This window comes from Xiphophorus hellerii, chromosome 14, assembly GCF_003331165.1.
Source record: "Xiphophorus hellerii strain 12219 chromosome 14, Xiphophorus_hellerii-4.1, whole genome shotgun sequence".
NCBI classification, from domain to species: domain Eukaryota; kingdom Metazoa; phylum Chordata; class Actinopteri; order Cyprinodontiformes; family Poeciliidae; genus Xiphophorus; species Xiphophorus hellerii.
The window spans coordinates 27,889,829-27,915,577 of record NC_045685.1 but is presented as its reverse complement, the minus strand read 5'-3'; the positions used below and the strand labels follow the sequence as shown (position 1 = coordinate 27,915,577).

Genomic DNA, 25,749 nt, shown 5'->3' with positions numbered 1-25,749 from the left:
ATATTGTTTATATCCTTGTTCTGTCTGACTGGCAGAGAAGCACTTTTTTGACATTTATTTCCTCCACTATTTACCAAGAACTTTAAAACCAAAGAAAAAGTTTGAGTTTTGATATATTCCACTTGTACTTATATGGACTTGTAAATGCTGGGGATATTTGTATAAATATTGTTTTACTCGCTTTGCTTTGTAAAAGTATATTTGAGCATTGCACTTTCTTGCACTCAATCTGTTTTATAGTTTGTGTTGAAGTCCAGGCAACAATAACTATTCAGTGATTTTATTTTGTGATGGAAGCATCATATTCTAGTTTCAACCCCAACATGTGGTTTAGTCTTTCTAGAAAAGAGTTCAGAGTTGTTTGTAGTTTGTGACAACTGGCTTATTAAAGTTGTAAGTTGTCAAAACTTACTGTTCGGTCATTTTCTGCTCATCCTCTAAAACAAAACAAACACATACAAAAAACTAAAAAATAATATATATATATATATATTTTGACTCTAGCCCAGGGGCCCCCATCCTCCTAAATCCGGCCCTGCTTGGCGGAAGAAATTGGTGCAAACAAACAAGTTATTTTTACTGACAGTTCCAAGTTGTAAAAGAATCAAATTTAGAGTTTCTGCTGTTGAAGTTTCTCTGCCAGCGCTGGGTTCAGATCCAATATGGCCGCCCTGCCTCAGCATATAGAGAACAAACTGAACTGTGCGTCTGATCAGATCCAGACTGAATCAGTGAGGATGATTGTTCACTGCTGGACGGAGAGAAACGAGTTTATGGATGATTTGGTAAAACTGGCAGCTGGTTTAAAACATGACGACATTCACAGAACCGGGACCAGAACCAAACATGGCTGACCAACCCAACTGGATCAGAACCAAACATGGCTGACCAACAGCAGCACTGGACTTCACAAGATGGAGGAGAGGAAAAACATTGTTCTACTGTAACAAATACAAAATGTATTTATATACAGGAACAAATGTCCAGTGATCAACATTAGAGCTTTAATTTAATTATTAACTATTTCCATAAACTTTATTCTCAACATGACATTAAAGAGACTTTAAATGTAAACCAGATTCTAATTAGGAAACATTTTCTGATCAATCTGAAAATCTAACAGAAACAAAAACACATGAACATAATCACCATTTCCTGTTCCTGGTTTGCTTTTCTTCTGTCTCCTCTGGAACATCCTGATGTTTCTGGAAGTGATGTCATCCTCTCCTCTTCCTCCTTCATCACCTGAAATAAATCCAAAGTTACCAGGAAGTTTTTCAGGAAGATCTGAAAAGTTTCACTGAATGAAATCAAGAGATTTAACCAAGAGGTTTGTCTCACCTTTAGGTTTGTTATGAAGTCGTTTCACCAGTAAAACCAGAACAACCAGCAACACCAGGAAAACCAAACCACTAACAGATCCACCAATGAGAAGGATGGAGGAAGAACCTGGACCAGGTGTGACTGTAGAGTCAGAGATGTTGGTGAGTTTCTCTAGAAAGAAGAAGCTGCTAAATAACCGTCTGCTGTAAACATCAAGACTCAGAGCTGAAGGAGAAGCTGCTCACCTGAGGAAGAGGAGGAGGAGGAAGGTGGAGAGGTGGTGGAGGGTGGAGAGGTGGTTGGAGGTTTCTCTAGAATAAAGAGGTTGGATTAAATATATCACCAGATTGTGGATTCTCAGACATTATCAATGAGATTCACTGTTAGAGGATGACCTCTGACCTTTGACAGAGATCCTGCTGGATGGAGACTCTCCATGACCTTTGACATTACATTTATAGAGGCCTTCATCAGATTTCTTCACTGAGTTGAGAATCTTGTTGCCAGTAGTTTCATCACCAATGAAGGAGCCATCTTTATAGAAAGCAGCTGGGAGGTTGTGGGTTGGATTCCTTGCTCTGCAGCTCAGAGTGACGTCATCTCCCTCCATCACAGGGAGGACAGGACTCTGCAGGATCACTGATCCACCTCAACACAGAGACAAACTACAGCATTTCATCCATTTCCACACAGCTTCAGCAACACTAACTCCACAGTCTGATCTTACCAGAGACAGAGAGCTGGATGCTGCTGCTGCTGCTGGAGGATCCATTGATGGACTCACACCAGTACAGACCAGTGTCTGATGGATACAAGGTTTTGATGGTGCAGGTAGAACCAGCTGAACTACCAAATCCATCATCTCCACATTGTTTCCTGGTGTCTGTGCTTGTGTTTCTCCTCACAGTCCATCCATCCTCACATATCAGAGTCACAGGTTCATATTGATAGAACTGAGATCTGCTGGGACTCACAGTCAGACGAACTGGGAGGACTGGAAAGATACAATTATTATGATTTCAGTTATTAATAATAATAAATAACATTATATTCAATAATTATACAAATGAACTTTTTCCACTATTTTTAAATTCAGATGTAACCTTTAATCCAAACTGCATCTCTGAATATTAAAAATCATTTTAATGTAACATAAATTTCCCAACCTGGATCTGTTGAGCAGCTCAGCAAGAAGATCAGAACTAGAGAGAAATAAAAAGATGTTTATTAGAAATTAAAGCTCTGAAACTGTGTAATTCAGACTATTTTTATTTTGAAAAGCTTTACTTTAGTATTGACCTGCTTTTATTTCTAACATTATAACTGATTGTTTTGTTCAGTTGTTTATTGAAACAGCTGATTCACTAAATTCATCTCCTGGCCCTTTATTAGACACCAGATCCATTTTATACACAGAAACATAAAGTCCACAGTAATTCTATTATCAGATGATCATTTAGTCAAATGTTTCCAGTGTCAGTCAGACAGAGAGAAATGCTGATCCAGCAGAAAGAGACTAAAACTGCTCTACTTACAGATCAGACAGTGAGATGTGCCTTCCATTGTTCTTCTCAGTGATCTGACCTGACGATGTTTCACTGAAGCTGAGAAGCTGAAGCTGAGCCCGCCTTCTTCCTGCTGCTAGTCCGTCTGCTGCTCTATGGAGACACTGAGAGAGGAGGGGCTGCAGGTTACTGACACTTTCATCACTCATGGTTCCTTCACAAACTTCACTTTTCTTCCACTCTAATAGACCAAAGCAGTGTTTCTGCTGCTCAGGCCTCCTGACCAGCATGTTGGACATTTAGTGTCTCTGTCCACAACAGCTGGTTCTAATGACTGCAGAAGCTCCTCTGCAGCAGAATCAGGCAGTAGCCTGATCATCAGCCACTGATTCAGTTCAGCTCTGTGACAGAAGGGGAACATAAAACCTGCAGGACAAAAGGACCTGAGGACCCAAATGACAGAAACACTGAATGAATCTGGACTAAAGGAACATGGAGGAGCTTCAGCTGGCAAACTGAGGAAGACTATGGAGAAGGTGATGGAGGTGATGAAGAAGAAAATGCTGAAGGCTGCTGATGCAGTAGAGATTAGGGAAGAGACGCAGACAGGCGCCCCCTAGTGGTAGCAACTGGAAGAAGATCATAATTGAAAATCATTTTATAATAATTATTATGATGATAATAAACCTTCTGGGCTGGTTCCACTCAGGACCACAGAACCCACAGCAAGCTTACTGGTTTCTCATTGGTTTGTTTTTGACTTTTTCTCAAAGAAGTTTCTAAAAAACACAATGAGTATAAAGTGCTCTGAAACTGTGTTACTCTGTTACTGTTGTATTAACCTGCTTTTATTTATAATATAAATAAAATATTATTTTATTTTAATATATATCTGCTTATTGTCAAGAACCAGACGAAGAGCAGCCCAAAGACTCTTTATGAAGAGGACAATCAATGGACGCAGGTCACCAGGTCACTCTGGAGCCGGGCCTGGAGGTGGGGCACCTTGGCATCTGGCCCGGGCACCAGCCCTTTTTATCCTTGATGCCCTTTTTAAGTTTTGGTTTTTTTTTAAAAAAAATTTATTTTTATTTCTAATCTGTATGTCAGAAGGCCTGTTTGTTCCCCTCAGCAATAATATTTCTCTAAATATAATAATGTAGTAAAATAAACTAGTCTGGCTGCCCTCAGGCTAATAATGACTCCCAGAGCCTCCATGTTGTTCAGACTCCATGGTGAGGAGGAGGAGGATCTGTTCCTCTATCTATCTAATTATGGGCAAGAATATTTTCATTAACTGGTTTGTGAATAAAAACGTAGGTCTGATGTTGACGTTAGAAAAACTGTTTCTATTTATATTTTTATAATCGTCCTGCAATAGTGGGACAAAACCCGCCTCACCACTAAACTCAGAAATGCTGCAGAGAAACTTCTGACTTTAACTTCATCATTCTGCTAAAAGCCCGGTTCACTACAGGCAGTCTGGGTCGGAACCACCGACAGATAGAAAGAATATCTGTCTTTATATCAGACATCCTGATATAAGACACTGAGACTGTCACCGCGAGTCGCAACGCAGCTCAAAGCCCCGGTACCACCTGGTACCACCCGGTACCACCTGGTACCACCCGGTACCACCTGGTACCATCTGGTACCACCTGGTACCACCTGGTACCACCTGCTCTCTGTTCTCTGCTTCTCCTTACCGTTTCTACCAGGCGGGTTAAAGCCGCTGGAGGTTCTGGGCTGTAAACAGAAGTTACTGCAGAACCTCAAGTGTTAAAGGAAGATTCGGCCCAATTAGAGTTCATGAAATAAACATCAGAGAAAATATTGTAGCAATAATCAGAACCGCAGCAAAAAGCCAAACATGCCACAATGAAATGAACCAAAATGTCTCCAAAGCATCGGGGGACTGACAGGGGCCACCGGGGGATTCCAGGTAGATTCCAGGTGGATTCCAGGTAGATTCCAGGTGGATTCCAGGTAGATTCCAGAGATGTGCATGGCAGCAGCTGTTCCTCCAGGGCCGGCCCAAGGTAATATGGGGCCTTAGCCAGAACCCCCCGTCCTACTAAGAACCTCAGCATCACTAACATGTTTAAATGTCGATCAGGTGAATCTGTGAGAGGGAGACCAGGTTTATTGGCCCAGTTTAAAATCAATCACTGATTATTGGTTATTGGCTGTGATGTATTTGTGAACAAACCCAATTCAAACACAAAGATTACACCATATTGTAACCATGGTAACACAACAATCAAACTATCAAGATGATTCTTTAAACTTTTACAAAGTAAACGTCCTAGTTAAATCCTAAATGTACTATTTATTTTTCTCAGCTGATGCATTTAATAAAATGTAATAACATTGTTATTCTCTATAAATGATGCTACAGGTTTAGATCTATGGTCTGTGGTACAATTAGACCATTTCTAGGGGCCCCTGAATGTCTGGAGGCCCCTGAGTGTCTGGAGGCCCCTGAGTGTCTGGAGGCCCCTGAATGTCTGGAGGCCCCTGAGTGTCTGGAGGCCCCTGAATGGCCCCTACCAGCAGCTACTGAGTTTTCTTTGCCTTGATATCCCAGTCTAATAATTCTAGATCTAGAGGTTTAACATCAAACTATTATATAGTTTTAACCCCTTTGAGTTTCTGATCTATAAATCAGTCTGCAGCCAGGTTGTTCTAGAGGTTAAATAGATATTATTAGGGCTTCATTAGTAAAATGGCAGCAGCTTATTTCATAACTTCATGACCTTTGACCTTCTCTCCTCTGGCCTGTTTAACAGCTACAGTCTCAGATCAGCTCAGCCCTCCAGGACTGTCAGCAGCAGAAACAGAAACTTTTTACCTGTTGGGGAAAATAGAGACTAGATTTGCTTTGCATTTCCTGCATGATGGCGATGATCCAGTAGGATCCAGTTAGATTCTTGGTTAATGTGGGTTGTTGCTGTGTTGTTGTACAGAGTTTTTGTTCAATGTGGCCCTTTTTAAATTTGAGCCCCTGACCCTCCATAGGTCTCTGCAAGGCCCTGCTGCACAGCCAGGGTTTTGAAGGGATCCTTTTTAGTGGATTTGGGATCACATCTCTACTTTTTGCAGATGATGTGGTTCTATTGGCTTCATCAGGTCGTGATCTACAGCCTTACTGGAGCGGTTCGCAGCCGAGTGTGAAGCGACCAGGATGAGGATCAGTACCTCCAGATCCGAGGCCATGAGTTGGAAAAGGGTAGAGAGCCTTCTGCAGGTCAGGGAAGATTGTACTGTCCCAAATGGAGGAGTTCAAGTATTTCGGGATCTTATTCAGAAATGATGGCTAAATCGAACAGGAGATCAATTGATGGATTGGCGCAGCATCTGCTGTCAAGCGGGCGCTGTTCCGGTCCGTCGACACGCTGGAGGGACGATGTTCCTCTGCTGTCCTGGGAACGCCTTGGGATTCCCCTGGAGGAGCTGGAACAAGTGGCTGGGGAGGGAAGTCTGGATGGATGGGTGGATGGATTTTTTTTAATAACTTATGGATCATGTCAGGGGTGCAACTGCTTACTTCTGAGTTGCATGTGAACATGTCATCGGCACCCGCCCTAACGTCATAAACTTGTACCACTCATTTTTAGTTAAAGTATCAATAATAATAAGTGTACATATGTGCTGGGATGGTGTTCCACCCTCCCCAGTCTGTGCACCAGGTGTAGCAAGAAGCATGCCGTTGATTGGTGGGCGGGGCAGATAGCTTTATAGCTGAGCAGGCCGCTGCCAGGTGTGTGTGTCTTTGTTTCCCCTACTACATGTTGGTTGCCCACGTGGCTGGTGTTGAGACGCTTATCAAGGACACACACTCACAAGCTTTTACACACCTATATATTTCATAAAATTTTAACAAACAAATGGCTTCTACCACGATAATTATGTGAAATTAAATTAATTATATCCCAACTTCAGAAAATTTGCCTTTACCTTTACAGAGCTCTTTGGTTCCTCCTATCAGTCTGTAGCTTCTCATATTGAGGTCAAAGAAGGTAAGTAATGTCAGTGTATCAACAATGTTGATACAGTCAACATTGAGTGGTACCAGAAGAGAGTGGTACCGGGTGGTACCGGGTGGTACCAGGTGGTACCGGGGCTTTGAGCTGCGTTGCGACTCAGTCTCAGTGTCTTATATCAGGATGTCTGATATAAAGACAGATATTCATACGCCGCAACAACCTCCAGCTGCAGCCGCTAACGCCAGCAGAGCAACGCTGCAGAAACGCACGGCAGGTATAGCACCAAAACCTAACCACAATCCCAGCCACAGATGGTACAAATGGCACGTACGATTCAGATGAGCAGATCAAGCACACCAGTGTTGTGATTTAAACTCGACGGACCAAAAACGTGTGAGCACACGAACAGGAAATCAGCCACACAGAATAACCAGAGTTTACTTTTTTTATTCTATTTTAGCGCTAGAAAAGAGAGACGCTTACCCTCACAGGCTAATTTGTTGTGAAGTGAATATAACCGAAATTATACAGCATCTGATCAAAAACGGACGATCCATTCCCTATATCTAAGTCACGCCTATTGGTCGCCTGATGTGTTACATCAGCTTAACTTTCCACTTCTACGAAGGCCTTTGTGTGAAAGTGAAACATGCCAGGTGTGTAAAAGCTTGTGAGTGTGTGTCCTTGATAAGCGTCTCAACACCAGCCACGTGGGCAACCAACATGTAGTAGGGGAAACAAAGACACACACACCTGGCAGCGGCCTGCTCAGCTATAAAGCTATCTGCCCCGCCCACCAATCAACGGCATGCTTCTTGCTACACCTGGTGCACAGACTGGGGAGGGTGGAACACCATCCCAGCACATATGTACACTTATTATTATTGATACTTTAATTAAAAATGAGTGGTACAAGTTTATGACGTTGGGGCGGGTGCCGATGACATGTTCACATGCAACTCAGAAGTAAGCAGTTGCACCCCTGACATGATCCATAAGTTATTAAAAAAAAATCCATCCACCCATCCATCCAGACTTCCCTCCCCAGCCACTTGTTCCAGCTCCTCCAGGGGAATCCCAAGGCGTTCCCAGGACAGCAGAGGAACATCGTCCCTCCAGCGTGTCGACGGACCGGAACAGCGCCCGCTTGACAGCAGATGCTGCGCCAATCCATCAATTGATCTCCTGTTCGATTTAGCCATCATTTCTGAATAAGATCCCGAAATACTTGAACTCCTCCATTTGGGACAGTACAATCTTCCCTGACCTGCAGAAGGCTCTCTACCCTTTTCCAACTCATGGCCTCGGATCTGGAGGTACTGATCCTCATCCTGGTCGCTTCACACTCGGCTGCGAACCGCTCCAGTAAGGCTGTAGATCACGACCTGATGAAGCCAATAGAACCACATCATCTGCAAAAAGTAGAGATGTGATCCCAAATCCACTAAAATGGATCCCTTCAAAACCCTGGCTGTGCAGCAGGGCCTTGCAGAGACCTTTGGAGGGTCAGGGGCTCAAATTTAAAAAGGGCCCCATTGAACAAAAACTCCGTACAACAACACAGCAACAACCCACATTAACCAAGAATCTAACTGGATCCTACTGGATCATCGCCATCATGCAGGAAATGCAAAGCAAATCTAGTCTCTATTTTCCCCAACAGGTAAAAAGTTTCTGTTTCTGCTGCTGACAGTCCTGGAGGGCTGAGCTGATCTGAGACTGTAGCTGTTAAACAGGCCAGAGGAGAGAAGGTCAAAGGTCATGAAGTTATGAAATAAGCTGCTGCCATTTTACTAATGAAGCCCTAATAATATCAATTTAACCTCTAGAACAACCTGGCTGCAGACTGATTTATAGATCAGAAACTCAAAGGGGTTAAAACTATATAATAGTTTGATGTTAAACCTCTAGATCTAGAATTATAAGACTGGGATATCAAGGCAAAGAAAACTCAGTAGCTGCTGGTAGGGGCCATTCAGGGGCCTCCAGACACTCAGGGGCCTCCAGACATTCAGGGGCCTCCAGACACTCAGGGGCCTCCAGACACTCAGGGGCCTCCAGGCTCTCAGGGCCTCCAGACATTCAGAGGTCTGCAGACATTCAGGGGCCTCCAGACATTCAGGGGCCTCCAGACATTCAGGGGCCTCCAGACACTCAGGGGCCTCCAGACATTCAGGGGCCTCCAGACACTCAGAGGCCTCTAGACACTCAGGGGCCTCCAGACACTCAGGGGCCTCCAGACACTCAGGGGCCTCCAGACACTCAGGGGCCTCCAGACATTCAGGGGCCTCCAGACATTCAGGGGCCTCCAGACATTCAGGGGCCCCTAGAAATGGTCTAATTGTACCACAGACCATAGATCTAAACCTGTAACATCATTTATAGAGAATAACAATGTTATTACATTTTATTTAATGCATCAGCTGAGAAAAATAAATAGTACATTTAGGATTTAACTAGGACGTTTACTTTGTAAAAGTTTAAAGAATCATCTTGATAGTTTGATTGTTGTGTTGCCATGGCTACAGTATGGTGTAATCTTTGTGTTTGAATTGGGTTTGTTCACAAATACATCACAGCCAATAACCAATAATCAGTGATTGATTTTAAACTGGGCCAATAAACCTGGTCTCCCTCTCACAGATTCACCTGATCGACATTTAAACATGTTAGTGATGCTGAGGTTCTTAGTAGGACGGGGGGTTCTGGCTAAGGCCCCATATTACCTTGGGCCGGCCCTGGAGGAACAGCTGCTGCCATGCACATCTCTGGAATCTACCTGGAATCCACCTGGAATCCACCTGGAATCTACCTGGAATCCACCTGGAATCTACCTGGAATCCCCCGGTGGCCCCTGTCAGTCCCCCGATGCTTTGGAGACATTTTGGTTCATTTCATTGTGGCATGTTTGGCTTTTTGCTGCGGTTCTGATTATTGCTACAATATTTTCTCTGATGTTTATTTCATGAACTCTAATTGGGCCGAATCTTCCTTTAACACTTGAGGTTCTGCAGTAACTTCTGTTTACAGCCCAGAACCTCCAGCGGCTTTAACCCGCCTGGTAGAAACGGTAAGGAGAAGCAGAGAACAGAGAGCAGGTGGTACCAGGTGGTACCGGGTGGTACCAGGTGGTACCAGGTGGTACCGGGTGGTACCGGGTGGTACCAGGTGGTACCGGGTGGTACCAGGTGGTACCGGGGCTTTGAGCTGCGTTGCGACTCGCGGTGACAGTCTCAGTGTCTTATATCAGGATGTCTGATATAAAGACAGATATTCTTTCTATCTGTCGGTGGTTCCGACCCAGACTGCCTGTAGTGAACCGGGCTTTTAGCAGAATGATGAAGTTAAAGTCAGAAGTTTCTCTGCAGCATTTCTGAGTTTAGTGGTGAGGCGGGTTTTGTCCCACTATTGCAGGACGATTATAAAAATATAAATAGAAACAGTTTTTCTAACGTCAACATCAGACCTACGTTTTTATTCACAAACCAGTTAATGAAAATATTCTTGCCCATAATTAGATAGATAGAGGAACAGATCCTCCTCCTCCTCACCATGGAGTCTGAACAACATGGAGGCTCTGGGAGTCATTATTAGCCTGAGGGCAGCCAGACTAGTTTATTTTACTACATTATTATATTTAGAGAAATATTATTGCTGAGGGGAACAAACAGGCCTTCTGACATACAGATTAGAAATAAAAATAAATTTTTTTTTTAAAAAAACCAAAACTTAAAAAGGGCATCAAGGATAAAAAGGGCTGGTGCCCGGGCCAGATGCCAAGGTGCCCCACCTCCAGGCCCGGCTCCAGAGTGACCTGGTGACCTGCGTCCATTGATTGTCCTCTTCATAAAGAGTCTTTGGGCTGCTCTTCGTCTGGTTCTTGACAAAAAGCAGATATATATTAAAATAAAATAATATTTTATTTATATTATAAATAAAAGCAGGTTAATACAACAGTAACAGAGTAACACAGTTTCAGAGCACTTTATACTCATTGTGTTTTTTAGAAACTTCTTTGAGAAAAAGTCAAAAACAAACCAATGAGAAACCAGTAAGCTTGCTGTGGGTTCTGTGGTCCTGAGTGGAACCAGCCCAGAAGGTTTATTATCATCATAATAATTATTATAAAATGATTTTCAATTATGATCTTCTTCCAGTTGCTACCACTAGGGGGCGCCTGTCTGCGTCTCTTCCCTAATCTCTACTGCATCAGCAGCCTTCAGCATTTTCTTCTTCATCACCTCCATCACCTTCTCCATAGTCTTCCTCAGTTTGTCAGCTGAAGCTCCTCCATGTTCCTTTAGTCCAGATTCATTCAGTGTTTCTGTCATTTGGGTCCTCAGGTCCTTTTGTCCTGCAGGTTTTATGTTCCCCTTCTGTCACAGAGCTGAACTGAATCAGTGGCTGATGATCAGGCTACTGCCTGATTCTGCTGCAGAGGAGCTTCTGCAGTCATTAGAACCAGCTGTTGTGGACAGAGACACTAAATGTCCAACATGCTGGTCAGGAGGCCTGAGCAGCAGAAACACTGCTTTGGTCTATTAGAGTGGAAGAAAAGTGAAGTTTGTGAAGGAACCATGAGTGATGAAAGTGTCAGTAACCTGCAGCCCCTCCTCTCTCAGTGTCTCCATAGAGCAGCAGACGGACTAGCAGCAGGAAGAAGGCGGGCTCAGCTTCAGCTTCTCAGCTTCAGTGAAACATCGTCAGGTCAGATCACTGAGAAGAACAATGGAAGGCACATCTCACTGTCTGATCTGTAAGTAGAGCAGTTTTAGTCTCTTTCTGCTGGATCAGCATTTCTCTCTGTCTGACTGACACTGGAAACATTTGACTAAATGATCATCTGATAATAGAATTACTGTGGACTTTATGTTTCTGTGTATAAAATGGATCTGGTGTCTAATAAAGGGCCAGGAGATGAATTTAGTGAATCAGCTGTTTCAATAAACAACTGAACAAAACAATCAGTTATAATGTTAGAAATAAAAGCAGGTCAATACTAAAGTAAAGCTTTTCAAAATAAAAATAGTCTGAATTACACAGTTTCAGAGCTTTAATTTCTAATAAACATCTTTTTATTTCTCTCTAGTTCTGATCTTCTTGCTGAGCTGCTCAACAGATCCAGGTTGGGAAATTTATGTTACATTAAAATGATTTTTAATATTCAGAGATGTAGTTTGGATTAAAGGTTACATCTGAATTTAAAAATAGTGGAAAAAGTTCATTTGTATAATTATTGAATATAATGTTATTTATTATTATTAATAACTGAAATCATAATAATTGTATCTTTCCAGTCCTCCCAGTTCGTCTGACTGTGAGTCCCAGCAGATCTCAGTTCTATCAATATGAACCTGTGACTCTCATATGTGAGGATGGATGGACTGTGAGGAGAAACACAAGCACAGACACCAGGAAACAATGTGGAGATGATGGATTTGGTAGTTCAGCTGGTTCTACCTGCACCATCAAAACCTTGTATCCATCAGACACTGGTCTGTACTGGTGTGAGTCCATGTCTGGATCCTCCAGCAGCAGCAGCAGCATCCAGCTCTCTGTCTCTGGTAAGATCAGACTGTGGAGTTAGTGTTGCTGAAGCTGTGTGGAAATGGATGAAATGCTGTAGTTTGTCTCTGTGTTGAGGTGGATCAGTGATCCTGCAGAGTCCTGTCCTCCCTGTGATGGAGGGAGATGACGTCACTCTGAGCTGCAGAGCAAAGAATCCAACCCACAACCTCCCAGCTGCTTTCTATAAAGATGGCTCCTTCATTGGTGATGAAACTACTGGCAACAAGATTCTCAACTCAGTGAAGAAATCTGATGAAGGCCTCTATAAATGTAATGTCAAAGGTCATGGAGAGTCTCCATCCAGCAGGATCTCTGTCAAAGGTCAGAGGTCATCCTCTAACAGTGAATCTCATTGATAATGTCTGAGAATCCACAATCTGGTGATATATTTAATCCAACCTCTTTATTCTAGAGAAACCTCCAACCACCTCTCCACCTTCCTCCTCCTCCTCTTCCTCAGGTGAGCAGCTTCTCCTTCAGCTCTGAGTCTTGATGTTTACAGCAGACGGTTATTTAGCAGCTTCTTCTTTCTAGAGAAACTCACCAACATCTCTGACTCTACAGTCACACCTGGTCCAGGTTCTTCCTCCATCCTTCTCATTGGTGGATCTGTTAGTGGTTTGGTTTTCCTGGTGTTGCTGGTTGTTCTGGTTTTACTGGTGAAACGACTTCATAACAAACCTAAAGGTGAGACAAACCTCTTGGTTAAATCTCTTGATTTCATTCAGTGAAACTTTTCAGATCTTCCTGAAAAACTTCCTGGTAACTTTGGATTTATTTCAGGTGATGAAGGAGGAAGAGGAGAGGATGACATCACTTCCAGAAACATCAGGATGTTCCAGAGGAAACAGAAGAAAAGCAAACCAGGAACAGGAAATGGTGATTATGTTCATGTGTTTTTGTTTCTGTTAGATTTTCAGATTAATCAGAAAATGTTTCCTAATGAGGATTTCCTGGCCTCCATTTTAGATTCTGTTCATGTTATTTTTTAGAGTCTGAAGAAACAAGTAATAATGAATTCAAAACTCAAATGGGGATTATTTTACAGATGTTCATGCATTTAATATATCTGTCTACATAAACAGCATCAGGTTTTATCTCCTCTCAGCAGCTAATAACCAAATAATGAATAAAAATGTTTTATGTCGACATGTTTAAACTGAGCAGAGAAACTGATCAGCTTCTCGTCTCTATCAGCCTGAATCTCATTTCATCACAGGAACAGAAACTATCAGTTTCTAAAATTAGGATCAGAATAAATAAGCAGAAACCAGAAGCAGAGAAACGATCAGAAACCAGCCGACATCAGCAGGAAGCTGAACTTCTGACAGGAAACCAGAAATCAAACAGAAAAAGTTGAGTTTAAAGTTTCCTGCCATGATGGACAGATTTAACAGATTCATCTGGAAACAATTAGATTCATGTTAAACAGAAACAAGACAACCAGGCAATGCTGGAGATGACAACTACAATGAGGAAGTAATTCATAAAACATAATGTGTTTTATATTATTACTGCCTTTTATTCAGTCAGTGTCTCATTTTTCAGAGCTGCTTTAATTCTTGCTTCATTTTTCTGCTGTAAACTTTTCAACTTTTCAGTTTCTTGTTTTTGGGTCTGAAGTTTTGATTGAACAAGTTTTATAACAAATCTAATAAAGTAGAAATGAAGTTGACTTCACAGAAACACGTCATGCTGCAGAGTGACGATGCAAACCACCGACCACTTCTGCTTCTGTTATCAGATCAGAGCTTCTGGGACTTTGACTGGACCGTTTGGGTCTGAAAAGACTCCAAATAAGGAGAGAAAAACGGCTGGTGATAAAAATAATTGATGTTCATGTGGTGGGCGGGTTGCAGGCGGCCTGTGAAGGCGGCCAGTGTTTACTGGTTACTGGTGGAAATGTGTTGCAGACCGCCATGTTTTCTGCTTTCACAGCCTTTTCCTTCAGGGCGGTTCTAACCTGTTCAGAACCTTCAGCGCCCCCTGGTGCTGAACAGAGGTAGTGTGGTTGCTGTTAGAGAGTCCAAAGTGTAAAGAAATATATATTTAATCTCTGTGATGTTGGAAATAATCAGTTATTGGCCCAAGTTTTCACATCGGTGCATTCCTGTTTAATAGGATCTAAAACTGCAGCTAAGAAGCAGCATAGATAGATAGATAGATAGATAGATAGATAGATAGATAGATAGATAGATAGATAGATAGATAGATAGATAGATAGATAGATAGATAGATAGATAGATAGATAGATCTTTATTGTCATTGTCACAAGAACAACGAAATTTAAAAGGTGCCATCAGTCAGTGCATACGCTTAAAAACAAAAAATAACTGTCTCACAATTAACACACAATGTAAGAATTAACAAATAACTGGAAAAAAAAAACAACAAACAAATAAACAAGAACAGCCACATTCTCACATCCATCATTCATGATGATTAATGGTTGTTTTTGATTGCGTTTAGTTTTGTTATTGCTGTCGGGTAGAAACTGTCTCTGAGACGGTTGGTTCTGGTTCTGGTTGCTCTGTATCTTCTGCCTGAAGGCAGCAGTGTGAACAGAGAATGTCCGGGGTGAGAAGTGTCCTTTGTGATGTGTTGTGCTTTTCTTAGACAGCGGTCGCTGTGCAGGTCCTCCAGTGAGGGGAGAGGGCAGCCAATGATTTTTTGGGCTGTATTCACAACCCTTTGGAGAGCTTTCCTTTGAGCCGCAGTGCTGCTGTTATACCAGACGCAGATACAGTAGGTCAGTATGCTCTCTATGGAGCACTTGTAGAAGGACACCAGCAGCTTCTCCTTGATGCTGTTCCTCCTGAGAACCCTCAGGAAGTTCAGTCTTTGCTGGGCCTTTTTTATCAGCTCCAAGGTGTTCATGTTCCATGTGAGGCCCTGCTCAATGTGGACCCCCAGGAAACGGAAATCAGCTACCCTCTCCACACATTTTCCCCCAATGGTTAGTGGCGTAATGTCCGTTTTATTCCTCCTGTAATCTATTATGAGTTCTTTTGTCTTTGAGTTGTTGAGGAGCAGATTGTTCTCCCTGCACCACTGCAACAGCTGCTCCACCTCCCCCCTGTAGGCGGACTCGTCGCCTCCTGAGATGAGCCCCACCACTGTGGTGTCATCAGCAAACTTGATGATGGTGTTGCTGTGGTGGGCAGAGGTGCAGTCGTATGTGTACAGACAATAGAGCAGGGGGCTCAGCACACAGCCCTGTGGAGAGCCAGTACTAAGGCTGAGGGCAGTGGATGTATGTTTTCCCACCCTAACTCTCTGCTGTCGGTTGGTCAGGAAGCTCAGAATCCACATGCAGGTGGAGTGAGGGAGGCCCAGGTCCCCCAGTTTGTCCACCAGTCTGTGAGGGAGGATGGTATTAAAAGCAGAGCTGTAGTCTACAAAGAGCATCCGCACATAGCTCCCCTGCTGCTCCAGATGTGACAGAGCAGCATGGAGGGCCGTGATCACGGCGTCCTCTGTGGATCTGTTGGCTCTGTAGGCGAACTGGTGGTGGTCAAAGCCAGGAGGGAGAAGTGCTGTGATGTGACCCCGGACCAGTTTTTCAAAACACTTCGTCATCACAGGGGTTAGTGCCACTGGCCGGTAGTCGTTGAGGCAGGAGATGTGAGGTTTCTTGGGTATGGGGACTATGGTGGAAGATTTCAGGCAGGATGGGACTGTAGACAGGGCTAGGGACTGGTTGAAGATCCTGGTGAAGACTCCAGCCAGCTGATCGGCGCAGTCTTTCAGGACACGTCCAGGGACGCCATCAGGTCCAGCAGCCTTCCTTGGGTTGACAGCCCGCAGTGTGCGCCTCACCTCGTGCTCCTCTACAACGAGGGGTGTGGTGTTCTGGGTCGCTTGGTGTAGTGTGGCTGCCTCTGTTGGCTTCACCTCAAAGCGGGCAAAGAAGAGGTTCAGCTCCTCTGCCAGCGTGGCGTCGCCTTCCACAGCTGTGAGGTTGGTCCTGTAGTTGGTGAGATGCTGGATTCCCTGCCACACCTGCCTGCTGTTGTTGCTGTCAAGGTAGCCCTCTATCCTCCTCCTGTAGTCGGACTTAGCCATTCTGATGCCGCTCTTCAAGTTAGCTCAGGCTGTACTGTAGACGGTCCTGTCCCCAGACCTGAAGGCGGCATTCCTGGTCTTTAGCAGTCGCTGGACCTCCTGAGTCATCCAGGGCTTCTGGTTTGGGAAGACCCGGATGCGTTTATCCACAGCTACATTGTCAATACCGTTCTTGATATAGCACAGTACACTCTCCGTAAAAACCTCCAGGTCCTGATGTTCAAAAACATCCCAGTTTGTCGAAACAGTCCTGCAGCTGCTGTGTCGCATCCTGGGGCCAGGATTTGATGGTTTTGGTGATGGTTGGAGCAGTTCTCCTGAGGGGGGCATAAGCAGGAATTAAATGCAGCGACAGGTGATCCGACTGACCCAGGTGAGGAAGTGGTCTAGCCCTGTAGCCTAGCTTGATGTTGGAGTAGACTTTGTCCAGAGTGTTAGCCTCTCTTATAGCACACTTTACATGCTGGTGGAACTTGGGGAGCGCCGTCTTCAAGTCTGCATGGCTGAAGTGCCTCGCTATGATGTGCACAGCATCTGGATAGATGCTAATGCTGCCATGCAAAAGCTGTTTTAGCATTAGCATCCGGTGGGATGTAAACAGCGGTTACCATGACTATGGTGAACTCTCTGGGGAGGTATATTGGTCTGCATCTAACAGTCACAAACTCCAGGTCTGGGCAGCAATGGCTGATGACAGTCGCTGTGTTAGTAACCAGGTGTTGTTCAGGTACACACAGAGCCCTCCTCTGCTCTTACCGGAGTCTTTCATTCTGTCATGGCACTGTACTGTGTAGCCTGCTAGCTCGATGGCAGAGTCCGCTACGTCTGGATGCAGCCAGGTCTCCGTGATCAGAAGAATACAGCTGTCCTTCACTGCGCTGTGAGATGCAGCCTGTAGTCTCAGTTCATCCATCTTGTTTGCAAGGGATCTGGCGTTGGAGAGAAACAGGCTGGGGAGCGGTGGTTTGTGTGGTTGCCTCCGTAGCCTAGCTAGCAGGCTGGCTCTGCAGCCCCGCTTCTGCCTTCTCTCTCTACGCCGCCGTCGCTTCCTCCCTGCTGCGATGGTAATCCACGGCGCCCCGGGGCTCCTCGCCATGTCCCCCGGAATATTGAACAAGCGTTGAAAATCAGCTGTAACATCTCGTTCGTAGCGGGAACCGATCGTCAGGAGATCGTCCCGACTGTATATTTTGTTTGTCCGACATGACGGAACACAAATCAACACGTTCACAAGCAGCCAAACATAACATAGCACCGACCGAGAGAGCAATGAGCCGCTGCAACTGCGTGCGCCGCCATCTTGGGGAAAAAAAAAACAGTCTTAGTGACTGAACTGATCAGACCGATCAGAAATCAATCAGTTTTATCACTGATTCTGTTTTCTTGTCTGTTTGCTCTTTTCTAACAACCTGTGTTATAAAACCACAAATTCATTTTGGTTTTCTGTCAAAATGACTGAATATTATTATCATTTTAACATTATGATGGTAGAAAATATTATAAATGTTAAAATAATCAGACTGTTACTGTTGGATTGTTCCTTTAGAGCGCTGTTCTAGTTTGATAAAAAGGCCTTTAATAGACCGTTGCAGCAATGAGATGATTAGAGAAACGACTGATAAAGAAACAAACGTATTTTAACTAAACATATTTAGTTAAAACATATTTTAACTAAAATATGTTTGTTAAAACATATTTTAACAAACATATTTTAACTAAACATATTTTAACAAAATGCATATTAGCATGTAGCAAACTCCCTCCATTGAAGGACGACATTTACTGATCATTTCTAGGTTTGATAGAAATTAACCCTCTTAGCTTGAAGTAACGTTTATAACGTAAATAACTTTAGTTTCCTCATATAATTAAACAAATGAGCAATTTAATTCAAACATCTTTTAAACAAATATTTATTTACATCATAAAAATACCTTGTGTCTCTATGAAGTGTTTATATGTTAATGAATTTGAATCTGTTTTGTTCTTAAATCCCCTCATGGAGACTTACTAACATCTTCTGACAACCAGCCCAACTTATAATAACATTGACTAAGTTTGCTGTTGGTACACTTTACCTAAAAACCAAAAGAACATACTGACTACACAACCATGCTCCAAGAGTTGCTCCCAACATGGTGAATTGTTTTGTTAGCTTTAAAATGATCTGCAGCTTTTGCTCCTTGGTCCTAATGATGCATCTGTTCACTAATGTTCACTAACTAATACAGTTCACTTCTAGTGGCTGATAAGGTTCCAATGCTAAAGCTATAAATGATCAATGCAAAACATCCGTATGGGTTAAAAAGATCATATCAGTCAGATTAAGGAAAATATCATCAAACTCAAAGCAATAAAACATATTATCTTCTCTAACAGGTAATTTCTCCTGTTCATGGATCCTGAACTGTATGAACAGAATGATTGAAATATATTATGAAATATTGAATTTGCAGAATCCTGGTACTATGATCATTAATGAACTTCTCTTCTTCTGCAGCTCCTGGATTAACAGGAACAACTGATGTTTGTCTGTAGGAAACAATTTCCCTGCAAAAAAAAGTTGTTTTTTTTACATTGTTGTTTTTAGAGCAGGCAAACGATAGAGTACTTATTAAAATAAAAGTTGTTCATTTCCATTGTATTGGTTTAAAATGTTTTATTGTACAGTGAGTCCAGGTTCAGCAGACGGCTGAAGGAATCTGACCTTCAAACTCAGAACCTGTTTTGCTCCAAGGCAAAACTTTATGGAGGTTAAATTTAGTCGGTTAAAGAAAGTCAGACTAAAACTAAAACTTCAGGAATCCCTTCAGGTCGTCAAGTTTCTCGTTTGTTCAGATCTTGTTAGTCATTTATATAATATGATTACTAATTATTGATTCTTTTGTGTCTACATGCAATCTAATCATTCAGTTCACAATTTAAGTTTTATTACCAGGATCAGTCAGATTAAGTTTAATAGCAGTGATGCTAAAGAGGCTAGCTTAGCTGCAGCTAAATGATTGAGCTTCAGTGATTGGATGTTTTCTTCTTCTGCAGCTCTGAGGCGGCGCTGCTTCACTACTGTTCTGTACGCCACCATGACAGAAGAAGAAGAAAAACTTTGATGCTGAAACTCCTGGAGACAGAAAATGTTGTTGATGTGAAACTGGATCCACTGACAACAGGAAGAAAACATCAGTTCTGTTACTCAGAGAGCTTTCTTTAATAAACTGGAAACATTAGAAAGTTGTTCATTCAGAACAATCTGATTTATGATTCTTACAATAAATTAATGCAGGAGAATAAAATCAACTCCAGAAAAATGTTCACCTGTCCATCTGAATATGTTTGAGTTTTTTCTCTGTAAGCCTCATGAATGTATTTAATGTTTCATTCTCAGTTTTCAGTCTCATGTTTTCAGAAACTGTTTTTATTTGAAATGTCTGAATGTTAAAACCTCAGCAGCTCCATTGTTTCTCTGCAGCTTCAGCCTGTTGAACCTGCAGCTCTGCAGCTTGTTGCTAACAAACATGATGATCCTGTCTGTCTGTCTGTCTGTCTGTCTGTCTGTCTGTCTGTCTGTCTGCGGTAAAAACATTAAAGAGATTACCTTTATGTTTTCAATGCTTTTATGTTGAAATGCTTAGAAATAAATCTAATAATGCAATAAACTGCAGTAAACGTTAAATTCAGTGTTTGTGCATTTATTGCGTTACATTATTTCTAACTGGGTGTTTTAATAACCAGTACAAAGTAATTCTCAGAGATTGATTGCACTGAAATCTTTAAAGAATGAAACATGTACATCATAAACCAGAAGAAAAAACATTTTATCAACGAGTCGGTAATAAACTAAAGAAAGAAGCAGAAGGTCAAAAGACTGTTTGGCTGGGGCGTGCTGTGGTGGCGCAGGGGTTAAGCACAACCCACATATGGAGGCCTTGGTCCTCGACGCGGCTGTCGCGGGTTCGATTCCCAGCCTGGCGACCTTTGCCGCATGTCTTCCCCCTTCTCTCATTGCCCTCTTTCCTGTCAATTCACTGTCAAATGGAGGTCACTAGAGCCAATAAAAATTTTTAAAAAAGACTGTTTGGCTTCTTGTCCGTCTGAAACTTTCTTTACTTTTTGCTCCACCAACATCATGAGTAACACGTTAACAACCTCAAACCAGTAAAAAGCAAATAACTTCAATTATGCGTAAAATCTTTACAAAATTTAGTTTAGGCTTTTAAATCACCGGCCGCTAATTGTTAATGTCTTTGGAACGAATACTTAAACTCTTAGCTAAGATGCCTAAACTCATTTTAAAGACAAACTATTCAAATAGTGTGTCCCATCTTATAATGTCCATAACAAAAACCTTAGATGTATCCATCTTCAGGTTCCTGAAGGACACGGCTCTGTCACAGGTTGGTCTTGGTTTTCACTTTAACCTGACGGACGAATCCTTTGCTGTCAGGAAAGTTTTAATTGACCTTTCCAAGAGGCCAGGAGTTTCTTGGTGAGGCGTCATCAACTATTAGCACCACATCACCAACATGCACGTTTCTTCCATCGCTGTCGTTCTTGGAGTTGTGAGGTTTTCTTTACACCATCGTTTCCAGAAGACATCCGAAATATACTGGATCTGTCTCCATCTGCGATTACCATACTGGTCATCTTAGTTGAAGACTCCAGGTGGCAGATCAGGTTGGACTTTGAGTAGAAGCAGATGATGAGGTATTAGCACTTGTAAATCATTCAGACCCGAAGAAGCTGCTGTTCTGGGCCTTCTGTTGATGACTGCTTCAGCCTCACACAGTAAAGTATGGAGCCCATCTTCATCCAACATCTGCTCCGTAACAGTGGTGTTCAGAACAGTTTCTCACGTCTGCAGCGTCTTCATCATCTTCATCATCTTGCTTGTGTTCGACTCACTGATAGATTTCTTTAACTCCAACTCAGCTGATGGAAAGTTTGTTCTCCTGTCAGAAAGCAGCTCTTTAACTCGTCCTCTCCTGGCTGTAAATCTCCTTACAGCGTTGAGGCAAGCATCTGTGTCGAGTGATGGTGCAACTTCTAAATGTGCTGCTCGTATAGCGAGACGTGGAAAAATGACCTCATATCTTTTGATTTGTCCTCTTCCCCTTTTCACCATCCACCTGTGGATGTCAGGTTGGACCCGACATTTTGGCAGGTCTGCCATCAGTTGGTTGCCAGGTGTACGATGTGATCTTCTGCTTAGCACACCTGGACCATGCAAAGATAGTCTGCTGGCTCAGACAATCAGACTTTCTGATGGCCCCGTTTGCTCCATGGATCCAGAATCTCTGACGTAATTCAGCCAACATGTGATTCCTCCCTGTGTGACCCGTCATGTTATGAACGTCTCCATCAGTCTAGTGACGTGGGAATCATGCTGCTTAGGATCATGTGGCAAAGCTGCTCGACTCACTGAGCTGCTAGTTACTGCTGAGAATGAAGGAGCAAAAACACGCCTCCTGGTTCTGATTGGCTGGTCTTGTTTAATCAGAAATCAGGCAATCAGGGCTGGCCTTGCTTCAGGGCTCTGATTGGGTGGTCTTGTTTCTGATTGGGTGGTCTTGTTTCTGATTGGCTGGCTATGCTTCAGGGCTCTGATTGGCTGGTCTTGTTTCTGATTGGCTGGCCTTGTTTCTGATTGGCTGGCCTTGCTTCAGGGCTCTGATTGGCTGGTCTTGTTTCTGATTGGCTGGTCTTGTTTCTGATTGGCTTCAGGAGCAGCATATGTTTATAAATGGTATTAGGGATACAAGGAAGAGGTGGGGGGACTTGATTTTCTCAGATTATCTCTCTCATTTTCTACTTTCAATATGTAGTGAAATATTTAACAAATATGAACATAAAAAATTACATACTGTAGCTTTAATGCTTATATTAAATGCCTCCTTACGATGATTGAGCAGGGGTAAATCCAGGTAGTTCTTAAAGAGGGCTAAAAGGGGGCCACTGATGATCTTGGACTGTTACACCAAAATAAGGTTTAAAGTATAAAATATGTAAAAATAATATGTTTAAAAAATATAAGTGCAGTGCACAGTGGCGCTGTTGGTAGCTCTGTTGCCTTGCATCAAGAAGGTCCAGGTTCAATTCCCGGCTCATGGAACAACTTATCAACGACTCGGTAATAAACTAAAGAGAGAAGGAGACGGAGGTCAAACTCTGCATGGAGTCTGCATGTTCTCCCTGTGCATGGTGGGTTCTCTCAGGGTTCTCCGGCTTCCTCCCACAGCCCAAAAACATGTCAGGTTAATTGGTCTGTATAAATTCTCCCAAGGTGTGTGTGTGTGTGAGAAGGGGTGTGCATGGTTGTTGGTCCTGTCTGTCTGTGTGTTGCCCTGTGATGGACTGGCGACCTGTCCAGGTGACCCCACCTCTCACCTGTTCACAGCTGGTAATAGGCACCAGCACCCCTCCTGATCCCGATGGCATAAGGGTGTAAGAAGATGGATGGATGGATGGATGGATGGATGGATGGATGGATGGATGGATGGAGTGTAAAGCGTGAAAGTGCTCAGTGGTTCTTTACGGTGATGTTGAGCTGAACTCTTAATGCTGAACTGGTTCACCAGCCCTGATAAAAGCTTACAGCCTCGGCTAAATTCATGGAATAATGATTTAACATTCTTTGACCTGCAGTTGGTTAAAATGCAGGACTGCAGCAATCTGCATTATCTCTGCATTATCAGCTAATAAAAAGTTCAACCGCAGTTTGCATAAACTCTAAAGGCACAAAACATTTCCAGATTTTCTGTGGTCAAAAGCTCCAAATTTTAGACTGGAAGTAAAAATTGTGAAAATTTTTCCAGTTTGTGTTTGAATAGAAGAGAAAGTGATGATGGAGAGGATGATGAAGATGATAATGCTCAGGAGGTTCAGGCTGGTCCTGGATCAGAGTTTTAATGTTCAACCTGCTGCTGGTCTGACTGCAGCTATAAAAATTCCCACCATTTCTCTGCTCCTTAAACACATCAGTCCTCCAGATGTCTGTCCCAGGTTCTGTGTCCAAGTTGGACACCAGGCTGTTAGAGAAACAGGCTTCATACTACTCTGGATTCTTCTTCTCCCTCTGGACCCTCTGGACCCCATGAACGCTATGGACCCCATGGTCCCTATGATCCCTCTGGATCCTCTGGTCCCTTTGAATCCCATGGTCCTTATGGACCCCATGGTCCCTATGATCCCTCTGGATCCTCTGGTCCCTTTGAATCCCATGGTCCTTATGGACCCCATGGTCCCTATGAACGCTGTGGTCTCTCTGGTCCCTCTGGTTCCCCTGGACCCTCTGGACCCCATGGTCCCTTTGGACACTGTGGTCCCTCTGGTCCCTTTGGACGCTGTGGTCCCTCTGGTTGGTCTGATCTGTCTGGTCCCTCTGGTTCCCCTGGACCCTCTGGACCCCATGGTCCCTTTGGACGCTGTGGTCCCTCTGGACCCCATGGTCCCTATGATCCCTGTGGATCCTCTGGTCCCTCTGGTTCCCATGGTCCCTATGAATGCTGTGGTCCCTTTGGACCCTCTGGTTGGTCTGATCTGTCTGGACCCTCTGGACCCCATGGTCCTCATGGACGTCATGGTCCCTATGTACGCTGTGGTCCCTTTGGACCCCATGGTCCCTCTGGACCCCATGGTCCCTATGATCCCTCTGGATCCTCTGGTCCCTTTGGAGCCCATGGTCCCTTTGGAGCCCATGGTCCCTTTGGACTCTGTGGTTCCTCTGGACCCTCTGGTTGGTCTGATCTGTCTGGACCCTTTGGACCCCATGGTCCTCATGGACGTCATGGTCCCTATGAACGCTGTGGTCCCTTTGGACGCTCTGGTCCCTCTGGTTCTCCTGGTCCCTCTGGTCCGTCTGCTCCCTCTGGTCCGTTTGGATCCCATGGTCCTTATGGACCCCATGGTCCTCATGGTCCCTATGTAAGCTGTGGTCTCTTTGGACGCTGTGGTCCCTCTGGACCCTCTTATCCGTCTGGTTCCCCTGGTCACTCTCATCACTCTGGACCCTACGAATGCTATGGTCCACCTGGTCCCTGTGGTCCGTCTGGTCCACATGGTCCCTGTGGTCGGTCTGGTCGCTTTTGTCCCTCTTGTCCGTCTGGTTCCTCTTGTCCGTCTGATCCGTCTGGTTCCCCTGGTCACTCTCATCACTCTGGACCCTATGAATGCTATGGTCCACCTGGTCCCTGTGGTCGGTCTGGTCGCTTTTGTCCCTCTTGCCCGTCTGGTTCCTCTTGTCCGTCTGGTTCCTCTTGTCCGTCTGGTTCCTCTTGTCCGTCTGGTTCCTCTTGTCCGTCTGGTTTCTGTTTAGTTCTAGGAAAACAAGGAAAAACATCCTCCATTGGACAAACAGCAGCAGCTCTGAGGGTCACATGACTGTTTCCTCTCTGTCTGTGTCTCCTGGTGGTGGACGACTCTCAGACTGAAGACGGTCCAGCAGGTTGAGGACGTGGACCAACCAGGGAGCAGAGACTCACCAAAGGCATTGTGGGTAATGCAGTTCTAGAGACTCACCTGATTTCCAATGGCGCCAAAAAAAAAATACAAGACCTGCAGCAACAACTTGAGCCAGAAGCAGTAGAACCAGTAGAACTGTGGCCCAGACTGGAAGTGGTTCTGTGGAGACAAATGAAGACGGATGAGTTATAATAACAGAATATTTTCATAATCAGATAATTTTTATAGAATAGAATAGAAGTACTTTATTCATCCCAGCAGGGAAATTACTTCGCAGTTACAGCATAGAGACAAGACACAATAACAACTACCACTGAGTAGCAGTTGTAGATAAAATAAAAAATAAAATGCTATAAATTGTAAAATATAAAATGCTCTTAATATAAAAAGCAACTTAGAGCAGTCCTTGCAAAGATTCAAAAAATGCAGATATGTATCTGTAAATACAGTGTGCCACAGTGCAGTTGTGCAAACTCGGACTGATTAGTGCAGAACAATGATTTAGCTTTTATTGTACAGTGAGATGGCATGTGTCCATTAAATCTGAGTTTCATTAACAGACAGGAAACCTGGTTGACTCAGAGTTTGACCACAAGAGATCTGATTGGTGGAGCCAAACCAGAACATGATCTGATCAGTTCATCCTGATTCTGATTGGTTGATATTGATAGAAGGTCAGGATGAGGAGCTGATAGAACCAGAACCGGTTCTGGGTCAATTTGTCTCCTTTACTGCATCACTGTTTATGCTGATAACTGATTCCTCTCTCGTCTTCTGATTGGTCTAAATGCTGCTGCCGTCTTCTGATTGGTCTAAATGCTGCTGCCGTCTTCTGATTGGTCCACTCA

General features: G+C 43.6%; 1 protein-coding gene and 1 long non-coding RNA gene across 6 annotated transcripts in view; one reads left to right on the top strand and one right to left on the bottom strand.

Annotated features, from left to right (window-relative positions):
* LOC116732602 (Fc receptor-like protein 5) overlaps window positions 1-25,749 on the bottom strand; it is a 291,331-nt gene that overhangs the window by 35,431 nt on the left and 230,151 nt on the right. The window contains exons 1-7 of one of the 5 annotated variants that reach the window (XM_032582898.1): window positions 2,859-3,328; window positions 2,490-2,525; window positions 2,051-2,317; window positions 1,726-1,971; window positions 1,569-1,634; window positions 1,342-1,494; window positions 1,150-1,245 (exon numbers count right to left, since the gene is read on the bottom strand). In XM_032582898.1, coding sequence (XP_032438789.1) covers window positions 1,150-1,245; window positions 1,342-1,494; window positions 1,569-1,634; window positions 1,726-1,971; window positions 2,051-2,317; window positions 2,490-2,525; window positions 2,859-2,886 — 892 coding nt within the window. In that variant the 5' untranslated portion in view covers window positions 2,887-3,328. Of the gene's footprint in view, window positions 1-1,149; window positions 1,246-1,341; window positions 1,495-1,568; window positions 1,635-1,725; window positions 1,972-2,050; window positions 2,318-2,489; window positions 2,526-2,858; window positions 3,329-25,749 lie in introns of those variants that run through there. The other 4 variants (XM_032582901.1, XM_032582900.1, XM_032582903.1 and 1 more) reach the window with 4 other exon arrangements.
* Window positions 17,205-17,752, top strand: LOC116732685 (uncharacterized). Its single transcript, XR_004341853.1, has 2 exons — window positions 17,205-17,643; window positions 17,700-17,752. It is a non-coding gene; the product is annotated as an uncharacterized LOC116732685 (long non-coding RNA).